Source organism: Diabrotica undecimpunctata, chromosome 4 (genome assembly GCF_040954645.1).
Source record: "Diabrotica undecimpunctata isolate CICGRU chromosome 4, icDiaUnde3, whole genome shotgun sequence".
Classification (NCBI taxonomy): Eukaryota; Metazoa; Arthropoda; class Insecta; order Coleoptera; family Chrysomelidae; genus Diabrotica; species Diabrotica undecimpunctata.
In genome coordinates, this window is record NC_092806.1 from 159855628 (window position 1) to 159877085 (window position 21458).

General features: G+C 33.2%; 1 protein-coding gene across 3 annotated transcripts in view; it reads left to right on the plus strand.

The window, feature by feature from the left end:
• Nucleotides 1-21458, plus strand: part of LOC140440346 (uncharacterized) — a 176143-nt gene that overhangs the window by 127917 nt on the left and 26768 nt on the right. Inside the window, exons 1-2 of one of the 3 annotated variants that reach the window (XM_072530793.1) lie at nucleotides 6487-6607; nucleotides 11507-11671. The exons of the other annotated variants lie outside the window; for them this stretch is intronic. Coding sequence (XP_072386894.1) covers nucleotides 11584-11671 — 88 coding nt within the window. The 5' untranslated portion in view covers nucleotides 6487-6607; nucleotides 11507-11583. Of the gene's footprint in view, nucleotides 1-6486; nucleotides 6608-11506; nucleotides 11672-21458 lie in introns of those variants that run through there. 3 annotated transcript variants of the gene reach the window in all.

The following is a 21458-nucleotide window of genomic DNA, read 5'->3' on the forward strand; positions in this document are numbered from 1 at the left end:
GTGTCAATTAGTCTGTAACATGACGTTTCTGTTCTCTCTAATTTCTTCCAGTTAATCTCTGTTATCGAACTCCAAACTGCGATTGCATATAACATCACCGACCTAACGTAGGTCTGGTGTAATTGGATATCTTCTTGGCCTTCGTTAGGGGATTTCTCCTGAAAATATAAGGTTGAATCATTAAGCAAACTTCCCACAGTATTGGTACCTAGCAGCATCTACTGTAGATGACTGAAACTGTCTATTTTCAATGTGAAACATGTCACAAGAATATCTTTTTTTTAGGCCACGTAAAACCTACTTTTTCTTTAAAAACGAACTAAAAGTGATTGATATAAAATTATTTCATTAAAAACATAATATCATTAGAAAGTCTATAAAACGTGAAGCTATAAAACAGTTTTTAACGTTGCAAAAAGCAACATGATTCTAGTTTAATTAAACAAAAACTAATAAACATACGACAATGTTCATCCTTTGTAGAAACTGGAATAAGAGACTTTCAGCATATTAAAATCACGCAAACCGCAAAAGTGCACAACGATATAAAATAACACAAATTTGCATCAGGTTTGTTTTGCCGTCGTTCTAGGTCAAACGGTGGGTTTTTCTATATACAGGAAATATAACAATTTCCTAACAAACAGTTTATATTTATAGAAGTTTCCCAAACAAAACGTTAATTGGAAGTGCCGACTGGCGTGACAGAAGAAAACAAAACAATAATGGGGTATTATTTTTATTGATCGATACTTTTCTATTTCTACTATCGATCTTTGACCTAAACGTACGTGGGATTTAACATAAACCGAAAAAATGATTAATAACGTATTCAAAGTACTGCGTTGTGTTAATAAGGTAGAGATGGGTACTAATGTTTACCTGAAAACTATAGAGATTCCATCAGATTATTAATAAAAGCTTATAAAGCATTACAGAAGCTTTAGAGTAGAAGAACCATACAGTTTTCTAAAAAGCAGGGTCTACTAACGACAATAATGTCTTTCATTATAAAACCAATTATCGTAGAATTACTATAATGTAAAAAAGCATATTGCACTTATAGATTGTTGGAAAGATCCGGTTCGACTACAGCAACTGAATTCAATTCTTTTATTTGTTGTGATCCTTCGCCAGCTATATATTGCTCTTCTTTTGCCGTCAATCAAGCCGATACTCGAATGGCTTCTTGGCTATGTTACTTTAATCTTTCTTTAGTGTATGCCCAATTGTTCTTTTAATGGTAAATGTTATCTTCTTATAATTCTGAAGTCAACTTTTGACGTGACAACGTCTTAAATTAGGTTGTGGCTCGGAGTCACTCATGAAAAAGTGTAACGCCCGCTCACGTCTGTTACGTTGAGTCACCGAACGAGAGAGAGGCCCGCCGGACCGGCGAATGCCTTGCGCCTCTCTCCCACTCAAACATGATCGGTCCGCTGCGCGCGCAGCACTAGAGAATTAGGCGCGTTGAATCGGTGCGTGCTTGTGTCTCTGTCTTTCTCGAGCGTTCTTGGCGTTGGAAAACCGAGAAAGCGTCATAATACAAGTTCACACGTGTGGTTAAAGTATCGTCAGCTGTGTCTGTAGTGAAAATGTGGAGGGCTTAGATTCGTCATTTACAACAACTACAACAATAAAGGTAAATAATTGTACACTAATATTTCATTATCGTAAACTATGATTGATTGATTAATTGTTAGATTGACACAAAAGTTGAGAAACTGAGTTTATAGGTTATGTCATACTATTGACAAATGTTGATAGTGTTAAGTAAATTATTAGTTTAAATCACTCTGCAATCAATCGTAATTCAGTCGATTGAGAAGAAACAGCGCGTTTCAATTGCAAACAACTATTGTGCAATTTAATAATATTCATATCAATAAATATTCTACCGAGAAAAAGACGTTGTCACGTAAAATCTTCGCCCGTAAAACCGACTTTACAGGCAACCGATTTTTTTTTCCACGATAGTATCTTTTTACGACTTTCCTGGTGATATATTAACAAATGTTTGCAATCTTTTTGTAGTTGTCTCTTCATATTTCCAAATCTCAACGCCATTTCCCTTTACCAACATGTCCTGCCTAGGCGTCTCCTCCAAGTCTTCTTTGATCTTCCTCTCATACTACTTCCAGGAGTTCGAAACTTACTCTTATCTTAACGGTCAATCGAACTGTGTTAAACGTGCATTAATCTCATCCGCGCATGTAAAGAGAGGAACAACCGGTAATGTCTGTCGGAAGTCACCAGACACTAGTAAAACAGCATCACCGAATAGTTGGTCGTTCCCGTTTAAATGTTGCATATTTCTATGTAATGCTTCGAGTGAATCTCTATGAGCCATAGTATATTTATCCCAGATAATAGCTGAACTCGCTTGCACCACTGCAACCATTACACTTCTTTTTTTAATGTTACATATTGTATTTGGTTTACTATGAACGTCTAATGGCCGCTTGAGTACTAAATGTGCTGTTCGCCCACCATCTAACAATTTTCTGAATCAACAACTGTAAGTTGTCTACATTTGGCGCTACTTAACGACTGTAAATTATTATAAATTACGATAAAAATTAATATGGAAAATTTTATGGATTTAGCATGCTCATTTAGAATTAAACATTTTTTAACATTCTCAGTCTCCTTCTTCTTAACATGCCATACACCAAAGTGCGTACGCCACTATCTCATTACTAGAATTCTGTTCTTGGTGGCGTGACACAGCTCGCCTGTATTGTGTATTCCTGTCCATTCTTTAATATTCCTTAACCAGGATAATTGTTTGCGGCCGGCTCCTCTCCTAACTTCGATCTTCCCTTGTAGGATTAATTGTGGTATTTCATATTTTGCTCCTCTCAATATGTGCCCAAGGTAACCAATCTTGCGTTTTTTAATTAATTCAAAGAGTTCTCTTTCCAGGCCGGCTCTCTTAAGGACGTCATCGTTTCGAACTCTATCCACCCAAGGTATGCGCATCATTCTTCTCAATGACCACATTTCAAATGCTTCAAGTTTGTTGATAGATGTTTTTTTCAAAGTCCACGTTTCCATGCCATAAAGCAAGATGGACCATATGTAGCACATTCTCAGTAGATATTAAAATTTAAGTTTATTTAGAATTCTTTCATTAAATTTATAATTGTTAAAATGTATTGAATTAATGCACAAACTTATATTTTTAACTTTATTGCAGAAAATGCTAAAAAATCGTTTTTTATAGTAAATAAACAATGTTGAACATTTTAAAATAATTTTTAATTCTGATCATACATAATTTTGTCAAAAATAAAAATATTTTACTCTTGAGTAAAAATCACATTTTTCTAAAACACTTCATATAAAACTAATAAAGTTGATATCTGATAGTATATCGTTTAGATCAGTGTATTAAAACTGTTTGTATGGGAAAATAAAACTGCTTTTACTGTTTTCCTTGCAATTTCATCATATTTTCTCGAGTTTATGCGAAACAAAAAAAGTAAATCGACGACGTTAGTTTGTTAAACGTCACTTTATGTTTAAATGAACTACCACTCTAGTAGAGGTAGAGTCTTATAAAACATTTTGTATAAGGGTATAATGCAACTGTTGTTATGGGAAAATAAAACCGTTGTTTCTACTATTCTCCTTATAATTTCATCATATATTCTCACCTATTAGACCCTCTTAGGACTTTAAATAATTATTTCAAAACCAAAATAAGCCAAATCGATTCAGTCATTCTCGATTTATTATAAAAAAAGTTATAAAAACAATAAATGACGTTTTTTAAACGTCATTTTATGATTTTTTATATGTAGTTATAAAATATCATAAAATACCGTTTAACAAACGGATCTTCTTCAGCTCTTGGTACCTATTCGTTTCGAATATTACCGATCATTCTGGCTATAATTATTTTATTAATTGATGTTTTAACTTGGTTAGTTGTTGCTGTGGAGAACCATTTCCTCAGGTTTTTTAACCCTGATATTTTTCTTCTCCCAATTCATCGCTTTCCGAATACTTTGTCTTGAAAGATTATTTTCAGTAATCTGGATTTAGTGCTGTTTCTCATTATGTGTCCGAGATATTCTAATTTTCTCCTTTTAATCGTATACGTCACTCTCTTTCTTTCCCCATTCTTCGTACTACAGTCTCGTTGGTTATCGTGTCCGTCCATGATATCCTTAGGATTCTTCTGTATAGCCACATCTCGAAGGCTTCAAGTTTTTTCTCCATCGCTTCAGTGAGTGTCCAGGATTCAACTCTGTTTTATAATATCGTAGGCGCCTTAATTTTATCTCCAGTTTAAGGTTGTGGCTTTTAAAGAGTTTGGCCATGTTGAATGCACTCCTAGCCTTCTCTATTCTACATTTTACTTCTTGTGAATGATCCCATTGTTCGTTTACTATTGTTCCAAGATAGGTAAACTATTTTACTCGGTCTACTGGTGTATTCTTGATAAGTAGTTGGACGTCTCTAATTTTATTTCTGCTGATGGCCATAAATTTAGTTTTTGATATGTTTACTTGTAGTCTTTTTATTAGTTGCTGTAAACTGTGTAAACTGTCTGCAAAAATAACGGTGTCATCTGCATAGCGGATGTTGTTTAGGCGTTCTCCATTTAAAAGGATTTCATGTTCCCAATTTTCCAAGGCTTCACTAAATATGTCCATAGGTTGAATAATATAGGTGAAAGTATACATACTTGTCTAACGCCTCGCAGAATCTGGATCGCTTCCGTCGGTTCATCTCCAAGATTTGTTCTTATTGTGGCTGATTGGTTCCAGTATTTTGGGCTTTTGTTAAAACATCCATCATTTTTCGGTGTCAAATGCTTTTTGGTAGTCCACAAAGCAGGTATAGATATCGCAAGTCACATATCTGCATCTTTGGGATAATACCTGTAGACTAAACAGTACATCTCTCGTACCTAAGCCTTTCATGAATCCAAACTGTGTGTGTTGTATTCTGTCTTCGGATAGCTTGTATATTCTGCGATGTATATTTCTAAGAAAAAGTTTTAGTGCATGGCTCATTAGACTTATTAGCCTATATTCTCCGCACTTTTTCGCTTCCTGTTTCTTTGGTAACGTAATAAATTCTGAAACTAGCCAATATTTTGGAATATTGTCTATGTCATAGATATTATTGAAGATTTTACATAGTATTCTTAAAGATTCATCATTAAGAAGTGCTGGAGCTCTCCCTTCTTCTCCCTGAACAAACGGATCAAATGAACTAAAACTGTAGAGGTGAAGTCGTATAAAACATTTTGAATTTACAATAAAAAAAAAATAAGGATCATTCATTCAAACATTCATCGAGATAAAAAATATCCTATCTCCTAAGTTGAAACAACAAATACACTTTCACAAAATTGTATTGCAGTCAGTCCAGTGGTTTTTGAATATTAGCTTGGACAAACATCGTGACATATGATTTTTATATATAAAGATATATATGTAGGATATATTATTATTATGTGTATTTTAATTACCGCAACACATAACCTCTCACCAAATTCTTAAGTACTATGACTAAAAAGGCATTTGGATATAATCAGTCGAAAGGCAGATTAGTTAATCGAAATTCAGCGTTCGAAAGTGGATGTATTTTGGAATAATCTTTAAGACGAAATTGACTAAAAGCCTGTCATATAAGAGTTTTTTTAAGACAGGATTATTTCAAATTTATTTTCTTTTTATGAACAAGTGACTTTGGTTGCATTAGATCACAACACAAATCTATATATTTTAGTAATCTACATACATTATGTGAGTATGATTTACTATCATTTAAATAATAACTTTCCTGCAAAGTGGATAGGCAGAGGAGGACCAATTGTTTGGACACCGCAATCACCGGAATTGTCAATAATTGATTTTGCATGTGGGGCTATATAAAAAATCTTGTGTACCAGAAGCTTACAACAACGCCAGATCATATGAAAGATAGAATAAGAGAAGATTATTAGAATATGGTTTAAAAATTTGCATAGACGTTGGAGGTAGACATTTTGGTGTAATTTTTATTTATTAAATATTTATTGAATAAAAGTTATTTCTACTTAAAAATTTATTATTTTTCGAATCCATCACTTATTTACTATTTCTGTTTGGAATAAGCCACAATTTAAGTTTAAAATAAATTTATTTTTGGCGTTTCAATTTCCACTTTCGCAAAGTGGAAATCAAAACGTCAAAAATTAAACATTGTGGCTTATTCCCAACCAACATATACAGAAATGATAGACGAAACGGACCGGAAGAGGCCCAACTAGTGCTGTAGTATAACATATAGAAGATGTAATCAATAATATAGAACAAAAGATTTGGTTTATACTCAAAAAAATGGAACAAGCTGGGTTTGTCCCATACAGTTCCTACGATTTCAGTAGAACATTTCCCGAAAGTAACTTCCCATCTCTATATGGGTATACCTCAGTAGGTACCAAGTACTACTATTAGTTGTAAAGTTAGTAATAATTTATGTGCAATGCAAAATAAAAAAACGCAAGAGCGTGATCGGTCAGTCGGAGAATAACATTGACGGATTGATGTGCATTTGATTCTGCATAAAAAACGGTTACGGTTACGGCTCTAAGTTGTGTGTTACGGTGTGTATTTTTCATTTTTTGATTAGCTTCCAGTGACGGAGAATTTACCAGCACCTCATAGCTCTTTTATTGTATTCTGAATGCAACATTTGTGTTGATGGTATAAGTGACATTTGAGGTCGTTACGTAAGAATCATTTCTTTCAGTTAATGCACAGAAATGACACTTTAATTGTAGTAGTAATACCTTTGGAGTATGTGGTATTTTCAACAAAAACAAATCTAATTGATGCCGGTGATAGGAATTGCTTACTTTTGTAGGTAATGGCAAATTACACTTAATTCGCAGTATTTTTGTTCGAAATTTCATTCTAATTCAATGTGCACATATTTTTTCTGTCGGAGTTTAATTTTTAGTACCCGACATCCTTTTCTTCAGATTTTGCATTGTTCTTCTGCCATTTCACTATTCTTTTGGGTCTATTATTGATTCTATGTTTCTATTCGTTGTTACATTTTCATTTTAGTTTAGTTCTGGTATTTCTCATTTTCTAAGTGTGGATCATACCAACACCAATGCCATCTTAAACTATGCTTGGCCCAATCAATTGGTGTCATCTCTAGACTTCCCCTAATATACTCATTTCTAATTTTATCCTTTTTTGTCACTCCAGTCACCAATCTTATCATTCTCATTTCCGCCAAATGCATTCGTTATTCCTCTTTCTTTTTATCTGTCCAAAATTTAATTCCGTACATCAAATCTGGATTTATGGCAGTTCTATAAAAATTTTCTTTTAGTTTCATTGGAATCTGTCTACCACACAGTGCACCACTAACCATCTTCTACTCCATACATCTTGCCCTAACTCTGCAAATTATGTTAGGACTACTTTCTCCTTTGTTGAAATATCTCTAAGTATATCTCTTAATTGATCATAAAAAGGTTTTGTTTCATTTTTGATTAACAAGTATCATCACAAGGATCACTATCATCCACAACCCGTTTTCTTAACTCCATTTAAGTGTATCCACCAATTTTATACGCTTACCATGATTCCAAGACCCTGCCCTGACTTTACGAACTTCTAATATTGTGATAGATCAGAATAACCTTGATGATTTCCAATCTTCGATAGGAATTAGAGAACCCGAAGAAGAAGAATGTTGTGAAGTATGCTATATCCGGACTTCCAAATGAAGCCGTTGTTTTTCTTCCCAACTTTTCTCAAGACAAGCAGTGTTTCAGACGAAACACTGCTTGTCTCTGGTAGTTGATCGTGTCACCTTTGTAACAAATCCTGTTCTTTCATCAAACTCCACCAAAGCTAGCACCTTTCTTAAGGGGAGTTTAAGGGTTACTTATGACTCCATATTTGTTTTTCCAGTATATACCGGCCGCATGTCATAGACGTGTGTCATTTTTACAGTTCTTTATCACCAATATCTGTCTTCTTCTTCTTCTAGTTCCATGACCGTTATCGATAGTTGGATATCATGTTGGCTACCATATTCGCTATCGTGACTTTATTGACAGCAGCTCTAAATAACGATGTAGTTGATTTTCCATACCATTGCCTTAGATTTTTCAGCCATGATGTTCTTCTTCTACCAGGACCACGATTACCTTGGATCTTTCCCTGAATGATCAGATGTAAAAGATCATATTTTTCAGGGTGTCTCATAATGTGACCGAACTATTCCAGCTTGCATTTCTTTATTATATTGACCAGTTGTGTTGTCTGGTTCAGCCGTCTAAAGACCTCCTCATTTCTAACTCTGTCGACCCAGCTTATTTTCAGTAGTCGCCTGTATACCCACATCTGAAAGGCTGTCAAGCGTCTAAGGATAGCCTCAGTTAAAGTCCACGCTTCCACTCCATACAGCAGGACAGGAAAGATGTAGCAAGATGTCATTCGAACTCTAAGGTCAATGCTAAGATCGTGACTGATAAGTACGTTTCTCATTTTTACAAAGGCAGCTCGGGCTTGTTCTATTCGGCTTTTAATTTCTGCGGTTGGATCCCAGCTCTCATTGATATTACTGCCGAGATACACGAGTTTCTCTACTCTGTCCAGTGTGGCATCTCCGACTTTTATACCTTCATCCTGTATATAATTTTGTTTGCTATCATATATTTAGTTTTCTTAACGTTGAGTTTTAATCCATACTGATCACAAGTCTGTTTTATTTTGTTCATTAGATTTTGAAGGTCTTCTCCGCAAGAGCTGTAGCTGATCAGTAAAGATATTTATTTTTTTCGATGTATAGCCCACCTTATGATTTCATCGTAGCAGACCATCAGTACAAATACTTCAGTTTGACACACTGTAGAGAGTTGTCCCATACAGTAGCATTCTGTTTTTTTGTTGTCTATTATAACACTTCTGTTGCTACAGGAAAGTTTTCTCTGAAATTTATAATAATCCAAGTAGCTAGCAAGTTTTTTACAGTTTTTTAACCCATTAGTGAACCGTATTTGACCTCTATCAGCATAGAAAATTATTATATTCCCTATATTATATGATCGCATTAATTTTCTTAGTTATCATAAAGTCTGTTATCATCTTTTCTGTGTCCGTCACCTCAAGTATGGTGCCAGTAATGTTTTTCTGTCAGTGTGTTTCCAATTCCATATTTCTTTATCACGGAAGATCATTTTGGTATATAGACTAGGCGGGATCTATGGAAATTAAGACCATAATGGACATTTTCCATAGGAAGCTATTTTTTTGCTGGAATCCCTTCAGGATGTGCCCAATATCGATAATCACGATATGCGCCAGTCGCAAACCCTATGCTAAATTTTTTATTTAACAAAATCTGAAAACAATCGAAAATTTCTCATTTTTTTGCTCCTATTTTCGTTTATAATTCGGAAAATATTGATCCTAGAGAAAAAATTATAAAAAGTTAAAAGTTTCGTTATTCAATTTTACACAATATTTCGTTAGCTAGAAATTGAAAATTTAATGTTTCTTGTTGAAAACATAGCAATAATTGGAAAAAAAAGTACAAAAGAATGAACTTAATCCTTTAAATGTTTTCGACTTTCTAAACTTGACTTACAAGCTCCATATTCAGCCTAGAAAAACCTTTTAATATGTTTAAAACGTGTGCTAAATTTTGTTAAGATAAGTCGGATAGGTTTTGCATAATAATTTTGCAATCCAGCCTACTGGAAAAAAATCGCAAATTTTCAAATTTATAGTAGGCCCTAAATAAGGCTCTCAGATAGTTGCAAATTTTTTTACAAATAAAGGAAGGCTCAAACTTTCAAACGCTTTTTGTAAAATTCAAATCGGTTCACTAGGAGAGCCTAGAATTTTTTTTAAAATTGTTACAAATTTTTAGGATTATAAACAAATTGAATAACTTTACGAGCTTTAATCATATCCTTCCAAAAAAAGAAAAAGACTTTAAAAAAAATTATTGAAGATTGAGTCAAAATAAAGTTTATTTATGAAAAAAAATTTTTGTTCGCCTTTGTTTTAACAATTTAAATTATTTATTAACAATTTATAAATACATATTTGTTTACTAAAAGTAACAATTTACTTCAATGTATAAATTGCAAGCTCAAAAAAAATGCATGAAGAAAAAATGCAATTACTTGTTTAACATACAATTGTTTATTGCAAATTTACCAATTTGCAATTAAAAATGGTATTTGAAAATATGATATTTGAAATCCTTGTCATCCGAGACAGCGATTAAAAAAAAAAGGAAAATTGGTTAACAAGAAGCTGAGATAATGCAATTTTTAGCGCGCGCTATGATTTTGAACTAGCCGATTCACATTTCGAGTGAATGTCCCCCACCACCACCTCTCATGCATTCCGAGCGACATTTTACGCGAAAACGGTTTTTTATTTGTCTTTTTATGGATGTTGCCATGAAGCGCATTACGTAAAACTTTTGATATAAAAAGTACTTGACAAGACGAGGGTATTTGTTTAAAAACGAGCCCTATATCACTTATGGTTACACATCAAATGTATGCCAACTTTGACCTTCAATATCTCGGCAACCAGTAAGCCGAAGGAATTTTTTTTTAAAGAAGCGTCTTTTAATGTTCTTTAAGTTATAAATTTTGAAATTGAAATGTTTAAAGCTCATAAAGTTATTCAATTTGTTTATAAGCCTAATATATATAAAAAATGTTTAAAACTTTAAAAAAAATTCTAGGCTCTCCTAGTGAACCGATTTGAATTTTACAAAAAGCGTTTGAAAGTTTGAGCCTTCCTTTAAGTGTAAAAAAATTTGCAACTATCTGAGGGCCTTATTTAGGGCCTACTATAAATTTGAAAATTTGCGATTTTTTTCCAGTAGGCTGGATTGCAAAATTATTATGCAAAACCTATCCGACCGATCTTAACAAAATTTAGCACACGTTTTAAACATATTAAAAGGTTTTTCTAGGCGGAATATGGAGCTTGTAAGTCAAGTTTAGAAAGTCGAAAACATTTAAATGATTAACTTCATTTTTTTGTACTTTTTTTCCAATTATTGCTTTTTTGTCAACAATAAACATTAAATTTTCAATTTTTAGCTAACGAAATATTGTGTAAAGTTGAATAATGAAACTTTTAACTTCTTATAATTTTTTCAGTAGGATCAATATTTTCCGAATTATAAACGAAAATAGGAGCAAAAAAACGAGAAATTTTCAATTGTTTTCAGATTTTGTTAAATAAAAAATTTAGCACAGGGTTTGCGACTGGCGCATATTGTGATTATCGATATTGGGCACATCCTAAAGGGATTCCAGCAAAAAAATAGCTTCCTATGGAAAATGTCCAAGTCAAAACAGATCCCGCCTAGACTAATACTTTTGTTAATTTTAGAGAAGCTTTTTGTATTATTACGACCTGAAAAGATTAACATAATACTGGATGTATATGTGACTTTTCTAAAGTGCGGTCTAAATGTTTGAAATATAAAGATTTTTATTCAATAGATCATAAAACCGCCTGTGTCAACTCGTGCCTGAGTTAAAACTTTTTGGTGTTAGACTGTGAACCTATTTTTCTTCATATGTATCACAACAATCTACTTCTACTCTCGAACTGTAGAATAGTCATCAAAAGAAGAATGGACGAATTTTTGCAATTGTTTATTGAAGGTAAAGTAACAATATTACTGAGTTTTGTGTATTCATGTCATTATTTATGTTGTTTTGATAAAGCATGGCAAATATTTACTGTATTTATTTGTAGATAACAAAAACTCCTATTGTTAACCAGTTCTATGCAGGATACGCTATAATTACATATTTATTATTGAAAAGCATTCCAAACAAATTTGTAATTATACGTTTTATGTACAACAGTGACTCACAAAATGTTTGGAACATTTTTCTCCATGACGATAAAGGGATAATTACGGGGACATCATATTAATTACACTATTAATAATCCTTAATGAAATAAACAAACTATTTATTAACAATTTTGTTAACAAAGAAACATACTAGCTGACGATGTAGCTATATATCCTTTCAGTTGGCTGTTTGTTATCTAAAAGCTCTCTTACTTATTAACATGTATTTTGTTTTTTATTATTATTATTATATCCAGTCTAGACTAGAGCAAAACGAGGGTAAACCAAAACGGTCCTGGAGAGATGTCGAAGATGCAAGAACGGTTTAAGAAGAAATTGAAAACCTCTCAAATATTTCTGAAAACGAAACCGTGGAAAAACCTTATGCTGCCCGAGAGTCTGATTATGTACCTGGTGACGATTCTGTTTCAGATTCTGATGAAGTACCTGAGAATACTCCTGACTGTGGGGATGTAAACATCACTACAGCCGACAAAGAAAGTTCTGATAACGCGGAAATATCTGAAGATGAGTCTGAAAGGAATCAATTGACTGCACAATGGAATATACCAAATACAAACTTTTGTCCGAAAAGAGAAATTCCTACCCAGAGAAAATGGGATAACAATACTAAATATTAAATATAAAATTAAACACGAAAAAAATAGTTATGTACAAAATGATGACAGTGATTGGTTGTACTATGGTTATGTGTTACAATAAAGTACCATCCATCTTACAATACAGGTCACAAAACGAATCACTTTCGAATTTACTCATAAGAAAAGCTATTTCAAGAGATCGCTGTTTATTCCTGCTGTTTAAGTCCTACTATAATAATCCTGAAAGACATGTAGTCCAGGAAATGAAACATTTCACCTCGCAATTTTTTCGTCCTGCGTGGATTGACTTGAAATTTTAACAGAAGGTAGGTAATAGCCTAAGGATCAAAATCTATATCGAACCAAAGCCTTGGGGGTGGTTGACACCCCATCTCGGGGGTGAAAAATTTTTCTCACGTTTTAACCACAGGTTTCGATTAAAAAAGTGATTCTAAACAAAAAATGTTCTATACATTTTTTTTGTAAAACTGATGTTTTTCAAGTTATTCGCGATTGAAAGTAACAACTTTTAGACGAAAAAATCGACGCTTTTAATCGATTTTTCGCGAATAACTCGAAAATGGTGCATTTTATCAAAAAAGTTGTAGAGAACAAATTTGTAGCTTTTAAAAAGACAAATACAATTCATTTTTTAAAATGTTTTTGCGATATAATAGGAACCGAAATACGGCCTATCAATGTTCAGCGGTTTTCTTCAAATGCCAAATTTGAAAGATTCAAAGTAAAGTATCGGGAAAATGATGCATTTTTGGAAGAAAACTCATAGAACCTTTTTTAAAGAGCATAAATAGACCTATCATAAAAAAAAGACTCTAGCTCAAAAATTGAGTGAGTTATGATGAAAATAAGGTCAATACCTCATTTTTACGAAAAAATCGATGAAAACAACCCCCTAACAACCCCCATAATTAAAATCGATCTTCACCCTTCTGCAATTCTCTTTGTACATGTATTGTTAATACGTCCAAGAAGTTTGACCCATTTAAAATGCTTAGTTTTAGAAAAAGTACAGCTTAAAGCGAGAAACGATTTACAATTTCATATTTTTTACCCTTCTTTTTTTAAATATCCCCGAAAATACTGAATATATGAAAAAAATAAAATGTACTAAATTGTAGCTTTTTTAATGACTAAAATTTTCCTTTATTTAGATTTGTTGTACAATGAATATTTGGCGAGATATAGCCGTTTAAAGCATCGATTTACGATCAAGCACCATCTTTTTCGAGCCCTTTAAACTCACCCCATTTAAAAACCAAGGGTTCCAAAAAGATTTAATTCACAGATCCTTGTAGCTCTTAAAAACCTCTACAAAAACGTTTTTGAAGAAACACTCTATCGTTAAAAATGAAGGAAATACGTGAAAAAACAATTAATTTTTTTTCCGGAAAATTCCATTAGTATAGTACAGTACATTTCGGAGCATAATAATCTACAAAACCGGTATATTAGGTAGTGGGGCGTTATACATTCGAAATTTTAAGCGTTCTTGTGTGAGTGTATATTTCGTTGGTTCCTCGTCAGTGTTTTCTCAGGTTTAAAAGAAGTAGCACGTGCGCGTTGATTTTTAAGGGTTGAAAATTTATGAAATTGTATTTTAAAGTATAAAAAAATCACTATTTAACTAATCCAAACCAAATTTCACTCATCTTAAGATTTGTAATGTTGTTTTACAATTTTTGAAAATTAGGGGTAGTTTTCACCCCTAAGAACAATCAGGGTTCATCGGCATGGCATAAACTATAAAGCAGAGGGTGAGTTGAGCTTAAATCCAAATTTTTATCCAAATCGATCCAAGGCGAAATCATTTTTTTAGAATTAGTAATTTTTTTACATTAATCTCTAACAAGGGTTGCTTTTTAAGGGTTGAAATATGATGGAACTCTATTCAAAAGTATAAAATAATCATTATTTAACTAATTCAAACCAAATCTTACCCATATTCAGGTTTAATATGTTATTTTATAATTTTTGGGCAATTAGGGGTAGTTTTCACACCTAAAACCCTTCAGCGCACTTCGGTTCGATATAGATTTTGATCCTTGGGCTATCACCTACCTTCTCTTAAAATTTCAACTCAATACATGCAGGACGAAAAAATTGCGAGGTTTTAACTTTTTTCGAGCTTCATTTCCTGAACTAATGGTAAGACATAAAAAACATACTACATCGATGGAAGTGGTTTCTTGTTTGAAACAAACTTTACAAACTAAACATAGCCAAATTTGAAAATAACAAAATATTACGGGGTGATATGGAGTTTTTAGTTTCATCCGAAGGAATTTTAACTACTAAATGGAAAGATACGAAAGAAGTGATGCTGATGTCCAATTGTCACAGTACAACTGTTGAAATTATCAACAGAAAGCTGAAAACTGGATAAAACACTAAGTTCACTTGTCCAGAAGCAGATAATTTCATGGGAGGAGTAGATCTCACCGATCAAAACTTTAGCACATGTGATATGGGCCGAAAATCTGCGAAATGGGGAAGAAAAGTTTTTTTTATAGATTAGTTATGTACGCTATTGTAAATTCTTGGATTATGTACAAGATTTATTTGCATAGAAGAAGTGTACAAAATTTTCACTTTTGAATTTTCTGGTGCCACTAACAAAACAGCTATTTGAATTATAGTGTATTTTTATGTATGAGAGTATAATAAAACAATAAATTATGTATGCAAATCCCTAAACTGTTGATACGGGTGACTCAATGAAAAACAGATATTTGTCAACAAGTTTACAGAAGTATATAGGAAAACAATTTTAAATTGAGTATGACCACCAGGTATAAAGGTTGGAGCAGAATAGAATACTATAGTTGTGAGGGTTACTAATCCCTAAATAAGGTTGCCAGTGTCGGAGTGATGGAGGTTAACAAGTACTAATGAATTGGCAAGAAATGTAAGATGTTTATTTTATTGGTTATATATAACCAATAAAAGTTTAATAAGTACCTACCTATTTGCAAAATAAAGTTTAATTCTGTAGATAAAATAAAACGTTTTATTTTATCTATTTGTAAAATAAAGTTTAATTCTTTGCCTATTTGCAAAATAAAGTTTAATTCTTTAGATAAAATAAAACGTTTTATTTTATCTGAAATGAGTGCATTCCACGAAGTAAGGGTTTCAACAATCAAACATTTAATTCTTTAATTCCAGGAATCTACGACAGTAATTGACTAGATAATACCTTCTAAACTTATTCCACAGAAAATGTGATAGTGGGTTTTTCCATTTTGTATATAGGAAGGTCCAAGTGGCGTATTCAAAATTCTTAACAGTTCACTAAAAGTAGGTACTTCAGTTGCAAGGTGCAGTTTATTGTGTATACTAGTGTTATGGAAAATTTGGAAGTGCCGTGTAAACGCCGAAAAATTGATCCTCTTAACAGTTAATGAAAAAACATTAATATTTAATTGTTTTAAATCATTTACAGACAAACGTTTATGTGAAAGTGTTGATGAGACCGTTGAGTTAGTTAGCAGTACACTTGGTGTTGGGAAATCTACGATTTACAGAGTTATTAAAGAAGAGAAATGTGGTAGTTTTCAAATGCCACGTAATGCTCCAGGGAAACCAATATTTCAAATAGAATATCATTTTAAAGAAGGACTTCGACGGAAAGTGCAGGAATTCTTCTTTAGACAAGAATTTCCAACATTGGATAAAGTTCTTGTCTCAGTTCGAGATGATAAGGATTACCCAGAAATGAGTCGAAGTACGTTATGGAAACTTTTAAAAGAAATAGGCTTCCACTGGAAAAAGAATCCCAGAAAGTCTATTTTATTAGAAAGAAGCGATATTGTCATATGGAGAAGACATTTTCTAAGAACCATAAAGGAAATGAGAAACCAAAAAAGAAAAATATTTTATCTTGATGAAACATGGATCAACGAGGGTCATACACCAAATAAATTTTGGCAGGATGAAACTGTTACAAGTCAAAGGCACGCTTTTGTAAATAACTTATCTACTGGTTTAAACCCACCATCAGGAAAGGGACGCAGGCTGATAATAGTACACATTGGCAGTTCAGACGGTTTTGTTGAAGGTGGTTTATTAACTTTTGAATCAACTCGTACCGGTGACTACCATGAAGACATGAACGCTGATGTCTTTCAAGAATGGTTCGAACAAATGATAGATCTTCTTCCTAAGAACTGTGTAATAGTAATGGATAATGCAAGTTATCACTCCAGACTTATAGAAGGACTGCCCACAACCAAGTGGTTAAAAAAAGACTTGCAGAATTGGCTGAGTTCAAAAAATATTACGTACCATCCCGGATCTATAAGAAAGGAACTTTATTCGTTGTGTGCCCTTCATAAAGAAAAATTTAAAAAATACGAAATTGATGAAATTGCCAAAAATCGTGGAATGACAGTACTTAGATCCCCACCATATCATTGTGAATTAAACCTGATTGAACTGGTATGGGCACAGATAAAGAGTGAAGTTTCAAGAAAAAATACCACTTTTAAAATTCATGATGTTAAACAGTTGTTTTTGGAGGCCGTAAATAATGTAAAACCTGAAAACTGGGAAAAGGCAGTAAATCACACTATTAAAGAAGAGGAAAAAATGTGGAAGCTGGACAATATTACTGATAAAATGATCGAGCCAGTTATTATAAATCTTGGTTCTGAAAGTTCATCTTCTGAATCTGATTTGGATTTGTAACAAGTAGCTGTAAGTTTTATATTAATATTTTTATTCATCTATTTAACATACCTTAGACGGTTTTAAAAACTCTTTTTCTCTTTTGTAATTTTTAAAAATTAAAAAAAAATGTGAATTTTTTAAAACTCTTTTTAATGTAGGCCAGTCAGTTCTAATATAGTGTGTGATAAAAGAGGTCACTTTTGTTTACATACACATAACACTTTATAACACTGAAATAATTCATTTATTTTTTACAATTATTCAAAGTAATTTTTCAATTAATCTTGAGCACGCCCATGGAATGGTCGGAGCTACCAGTTAAAATTATGCTAATTACAGATGTTCACAAAATAAATCAGAAACTGGAACTACGACTATTTGTACAGCGTGCCTCTATGCAAAAATTGTTTTTACCACATCATTCATAAGAAATAATGTTTTTTTTGTGTAATGTACTTTTTTTATTTTGAATATAAGTTTGTTTCTTGACTGATGGTATTTATTTATCTCATCATTCAACAATAATGGGACATATATGTCCCATGTCCTTTCTAAGGATACAAGGACACGCAACAATGTAAAAAAAATCATTCGCTTTGTTAGGTCTCTAGGTATCAAGGAATATCATTAAAGTCATTTTAAACAGTTTTATTTAGCTACAATGAAATCAGTAATGAAAGGGTTAAAGCGGTATTTGGTTATTAAAATATCTCGTTTTTGGCGGTAAAAAAATATCTTAATTTGTTTGGACTAAGGGACGTATTTGTTTGAATTTACCGACGGACGATAGATAGATGAAGGCAACTTTATCATCGTTTTATGTGAGAAAGAGTACTTTCCTTCTTGCCTTCGTATATTTATTAAAGATTGTCTGGTTTGAAAAAAGTATGCACATTAAAATGCGTGTGTTTTTTCGATTAATTTACACGCCACATTCCATTTCTCCTTTCTCTCAATTCCTTGTCGGTGTAACGCAATCTATATTTGGACAAAAAAAGGAAAACGCGTCGTCGGAGCAAAAAACTCTTTAACGAACGTATCGGATATCATCTTCAATCTCGTAAAGTTAAAAAAAATTCCCCTCGAGCTAAAGAAAGTACATCTGGAGCTGCATTCTTTGATATATCATCGGCTCGGGGCATAACATCCGCTTCGTAGAAATAAAGAAAAGTTGCTGAGGAGATTGATTGATCGGTGTTTTGTTTTTCGTTTCATATGTTATGTTTTGATTGGAAACAATCGGTTTTTATCGACCGACCTAAATACTTCGTCGGTTATTTAATTTTAATTAATTGGATCTGCTTTTTAGTATTGTTGTCCCATAAACATTACTGTGGGAAGATTATAGTACTTTTTATAAATTGTCAAAATTTAACACATACGGAACAAAGGATTTTTTGTGTACATTATTGATTTTTTGTTAATTACTTTAGACTGCTTTATCGATTTAACCACGATAAATTACTAGATTGACAGATGAGAAGAACGAGGCATTTAGGACCATGCAACAACGAAAAACTAGAACAACAATAGATAGATACAAAAACTTAAGGAGAGAGGAAAAACGCATACACCGAAAAAAGAAACGAGACTCGGAAAATGACATATTAGAACGGCTCGAAAGCCATATGAGTCAAGGAGAAACAAGAAAGTTCTATCATCAAATAAATAGTATTAGAAAAGAATTCAAACCAAGAATCAACTATTGTAATGATAAGGAAGGTAACTTACTTACCAACAAAGAGGATATCCTTTTACGATGGGTAGAGCACTTTCGAGAGTTGCTGGAAGGGGAACCTACTAACAATATAGAGCTGGAATATCGAAATGAGGAACTCGTGGAACCCCCCTCGGTAGATGAAGTGAAAATATCTATAGAAAAACTAAGTAACCATAGGTCCCCAGGTAGCGATGGCATCCCAGCAGAGTTATTTAAGCACGGTGGAGAGCAGCTCACCAAGGTGATGCGAGAAATTGTTTGTAGAATTTGGTCTGAGGAGCAAATGCCTGAAGAATGGAGCTTAGGCTTAATTTGCCCGTTACACAAAAAGGGAAACCAACTTAAATGCAATAATTACCGCGGAATTACTCTCCTAAATACAGCATACAAGATATTGTCAAATATTTTGCACGAGAGATTAAAGCCTTATACTGAAATGTTTCTAGGAGAATATCAGGCGGGATTCAGGCGTGGACGTTCAACCATTAACCAGATCTTTACACTACGACAGATCCTCGAAAAAGCGCAAGAGTTTAACATAGATATGTATCATATTTTTGTCGATTTTAAAGCGGCATATGACAGTGTCTTAAGACCAAGTCTTTACAACGCTATGAATGAGTTGGGAATTCCAAAAAAACTCATATGTTTGATAAAAGTGACAATGGCGAAGATGCTATCAGCAGTTAAAATTCAAAACGACTCGTCAACCCCATTTCAAATACATAGGGGGTTAAGGCAGGGAGATGCGCTGGCGTGTCAGCTTTTTAATGTCGCCTTAGAAAAAGTTGTACGAGACGCTAATTTAGATAGCAGGGGAACAATATTTAATAGATCAGTCCAAATTCTAGCATATGCAGACGACGTGGACATTATAACAAGAACTAGGGCGAGAACTGCGGAAATCCTAACCGAGCTAGTAGCAGCAGCAGAACGAATGGGGTTACAGATAAATCAAAATAAAACCAAATTCATGGCGACTAACACAAACACAAGAGCTGGAAATGTGAAAAAGGCGAATAATAATTGCAAACAGGTGTTATCATGGTCTATCAAAGTACTTAGCTAACAAACGTCTGTCTCAAAAAACTCGTATAAGGCTGTATAGAACACTGATAGTCCCCGTTCTCACATATGGATCAGAGGCATGGACGCTAACGAAAACAGATGAATCCGCTCTATCCATTTTTGAAAGAAAGGTGCTACGCAAGATATTCGGAGCGGTCTGTGAGAACGGAGTATGGAGGCGTAGATATAACTTTGAACTGCAGAATATCTACAAGCATACGTTTGGTGGTAAAGATATTACCACTACAATTAAGCGAAACCGCCTGCAGTGGGCAGGACATGTAGCCCGGGCCCCTGAGTCAAACATGATAAAAAAGATTCTAACAGCGCAACCCGTAGGAATGAGAAGACGGGGTAGACCAAAGCTAAGGTGGATGGACGGGGTAACACAAGATGCCGAGAAGATCTGAGTCGGCAACTGGAAAATGCAAGCGAGGGACAGAATAGAATGGCGTAGAAAGCTTGAGAAGGTCGAGGCCCTCTAAGGGCTGTAGCACCAAGATGATGATGAAATTACTAGATTTTTTATGTATTAGAGGAACACTTTAGGTTATATAAATTGAGAAATAAAGAAAATACTGAGAAGTACCAGATAACCACAAATCAAAAGCTAGAAAATACTAAAGAAAAAATAGAGGGCCGAAAGGTAAAACAACTATGAAACTCCTTCAAAGAGGTTATAATATAATAAATACAGTGACAGAAGTGTGTGGAATCAGTAAAAAGGGTAATAAAAGGAAGCAAACTGTATGGTGGAATAAAGAAATAAATAAACAAATTAAAAAAAAGAAAATTGCTTTGAAAATATTCTTACAAAAGAGCAAATAGACAGAATTTAAAGAAAATATGGAAACAAACAGTAAAGAGAATCGGATACTATTCTATGGAGTTTTAAAATCAATGAAAAAAGAAAAAATTCAAGACATAAAAACATAAAGCTAAAAACTACAAAAACTGAAACTAAAAAAGCGATTTCGAAAAACCCCCGTACCCTGTGGTTTAATGTTGACATACTAAAATTAGTGCAAGAAAGAAACAATCACTACAAAAGGTCTAAGATGTGCCCCAATAGTAACTATTTACTTCAACTTTATAAAACATCTCAGAAGACACTCACAGAAAACATTGAACAGAGAAAAAGAGAATTTTATCAAATTCAGATAACAGCAGCTGAAAATTATCCAAAAAAAATTGGAGTATGCTAAACACCCTAATACATAATAAGAAGCTAACAAAAAAACCAACAACTGTTTAGAAACTTATAATAGACAATTTAGTTATTGATGATCCTAACCTCATCTCTAACAAGCTCAATAACTACTTTGCTACAGTTGGTTCGGAACTTGCTCAGGCCATTCAACCCTCTGGATATGTTCCACCAGGACCACCCTTAATAAACAACATGTTTTTTTGGAGTTTCACAACAAAGGAGGAAATTGAAGATATAATAAATAAATTGAAGGATAAAAATGCATGTGTACTAGACAAGTTATCAGTGATACTATTAAAGA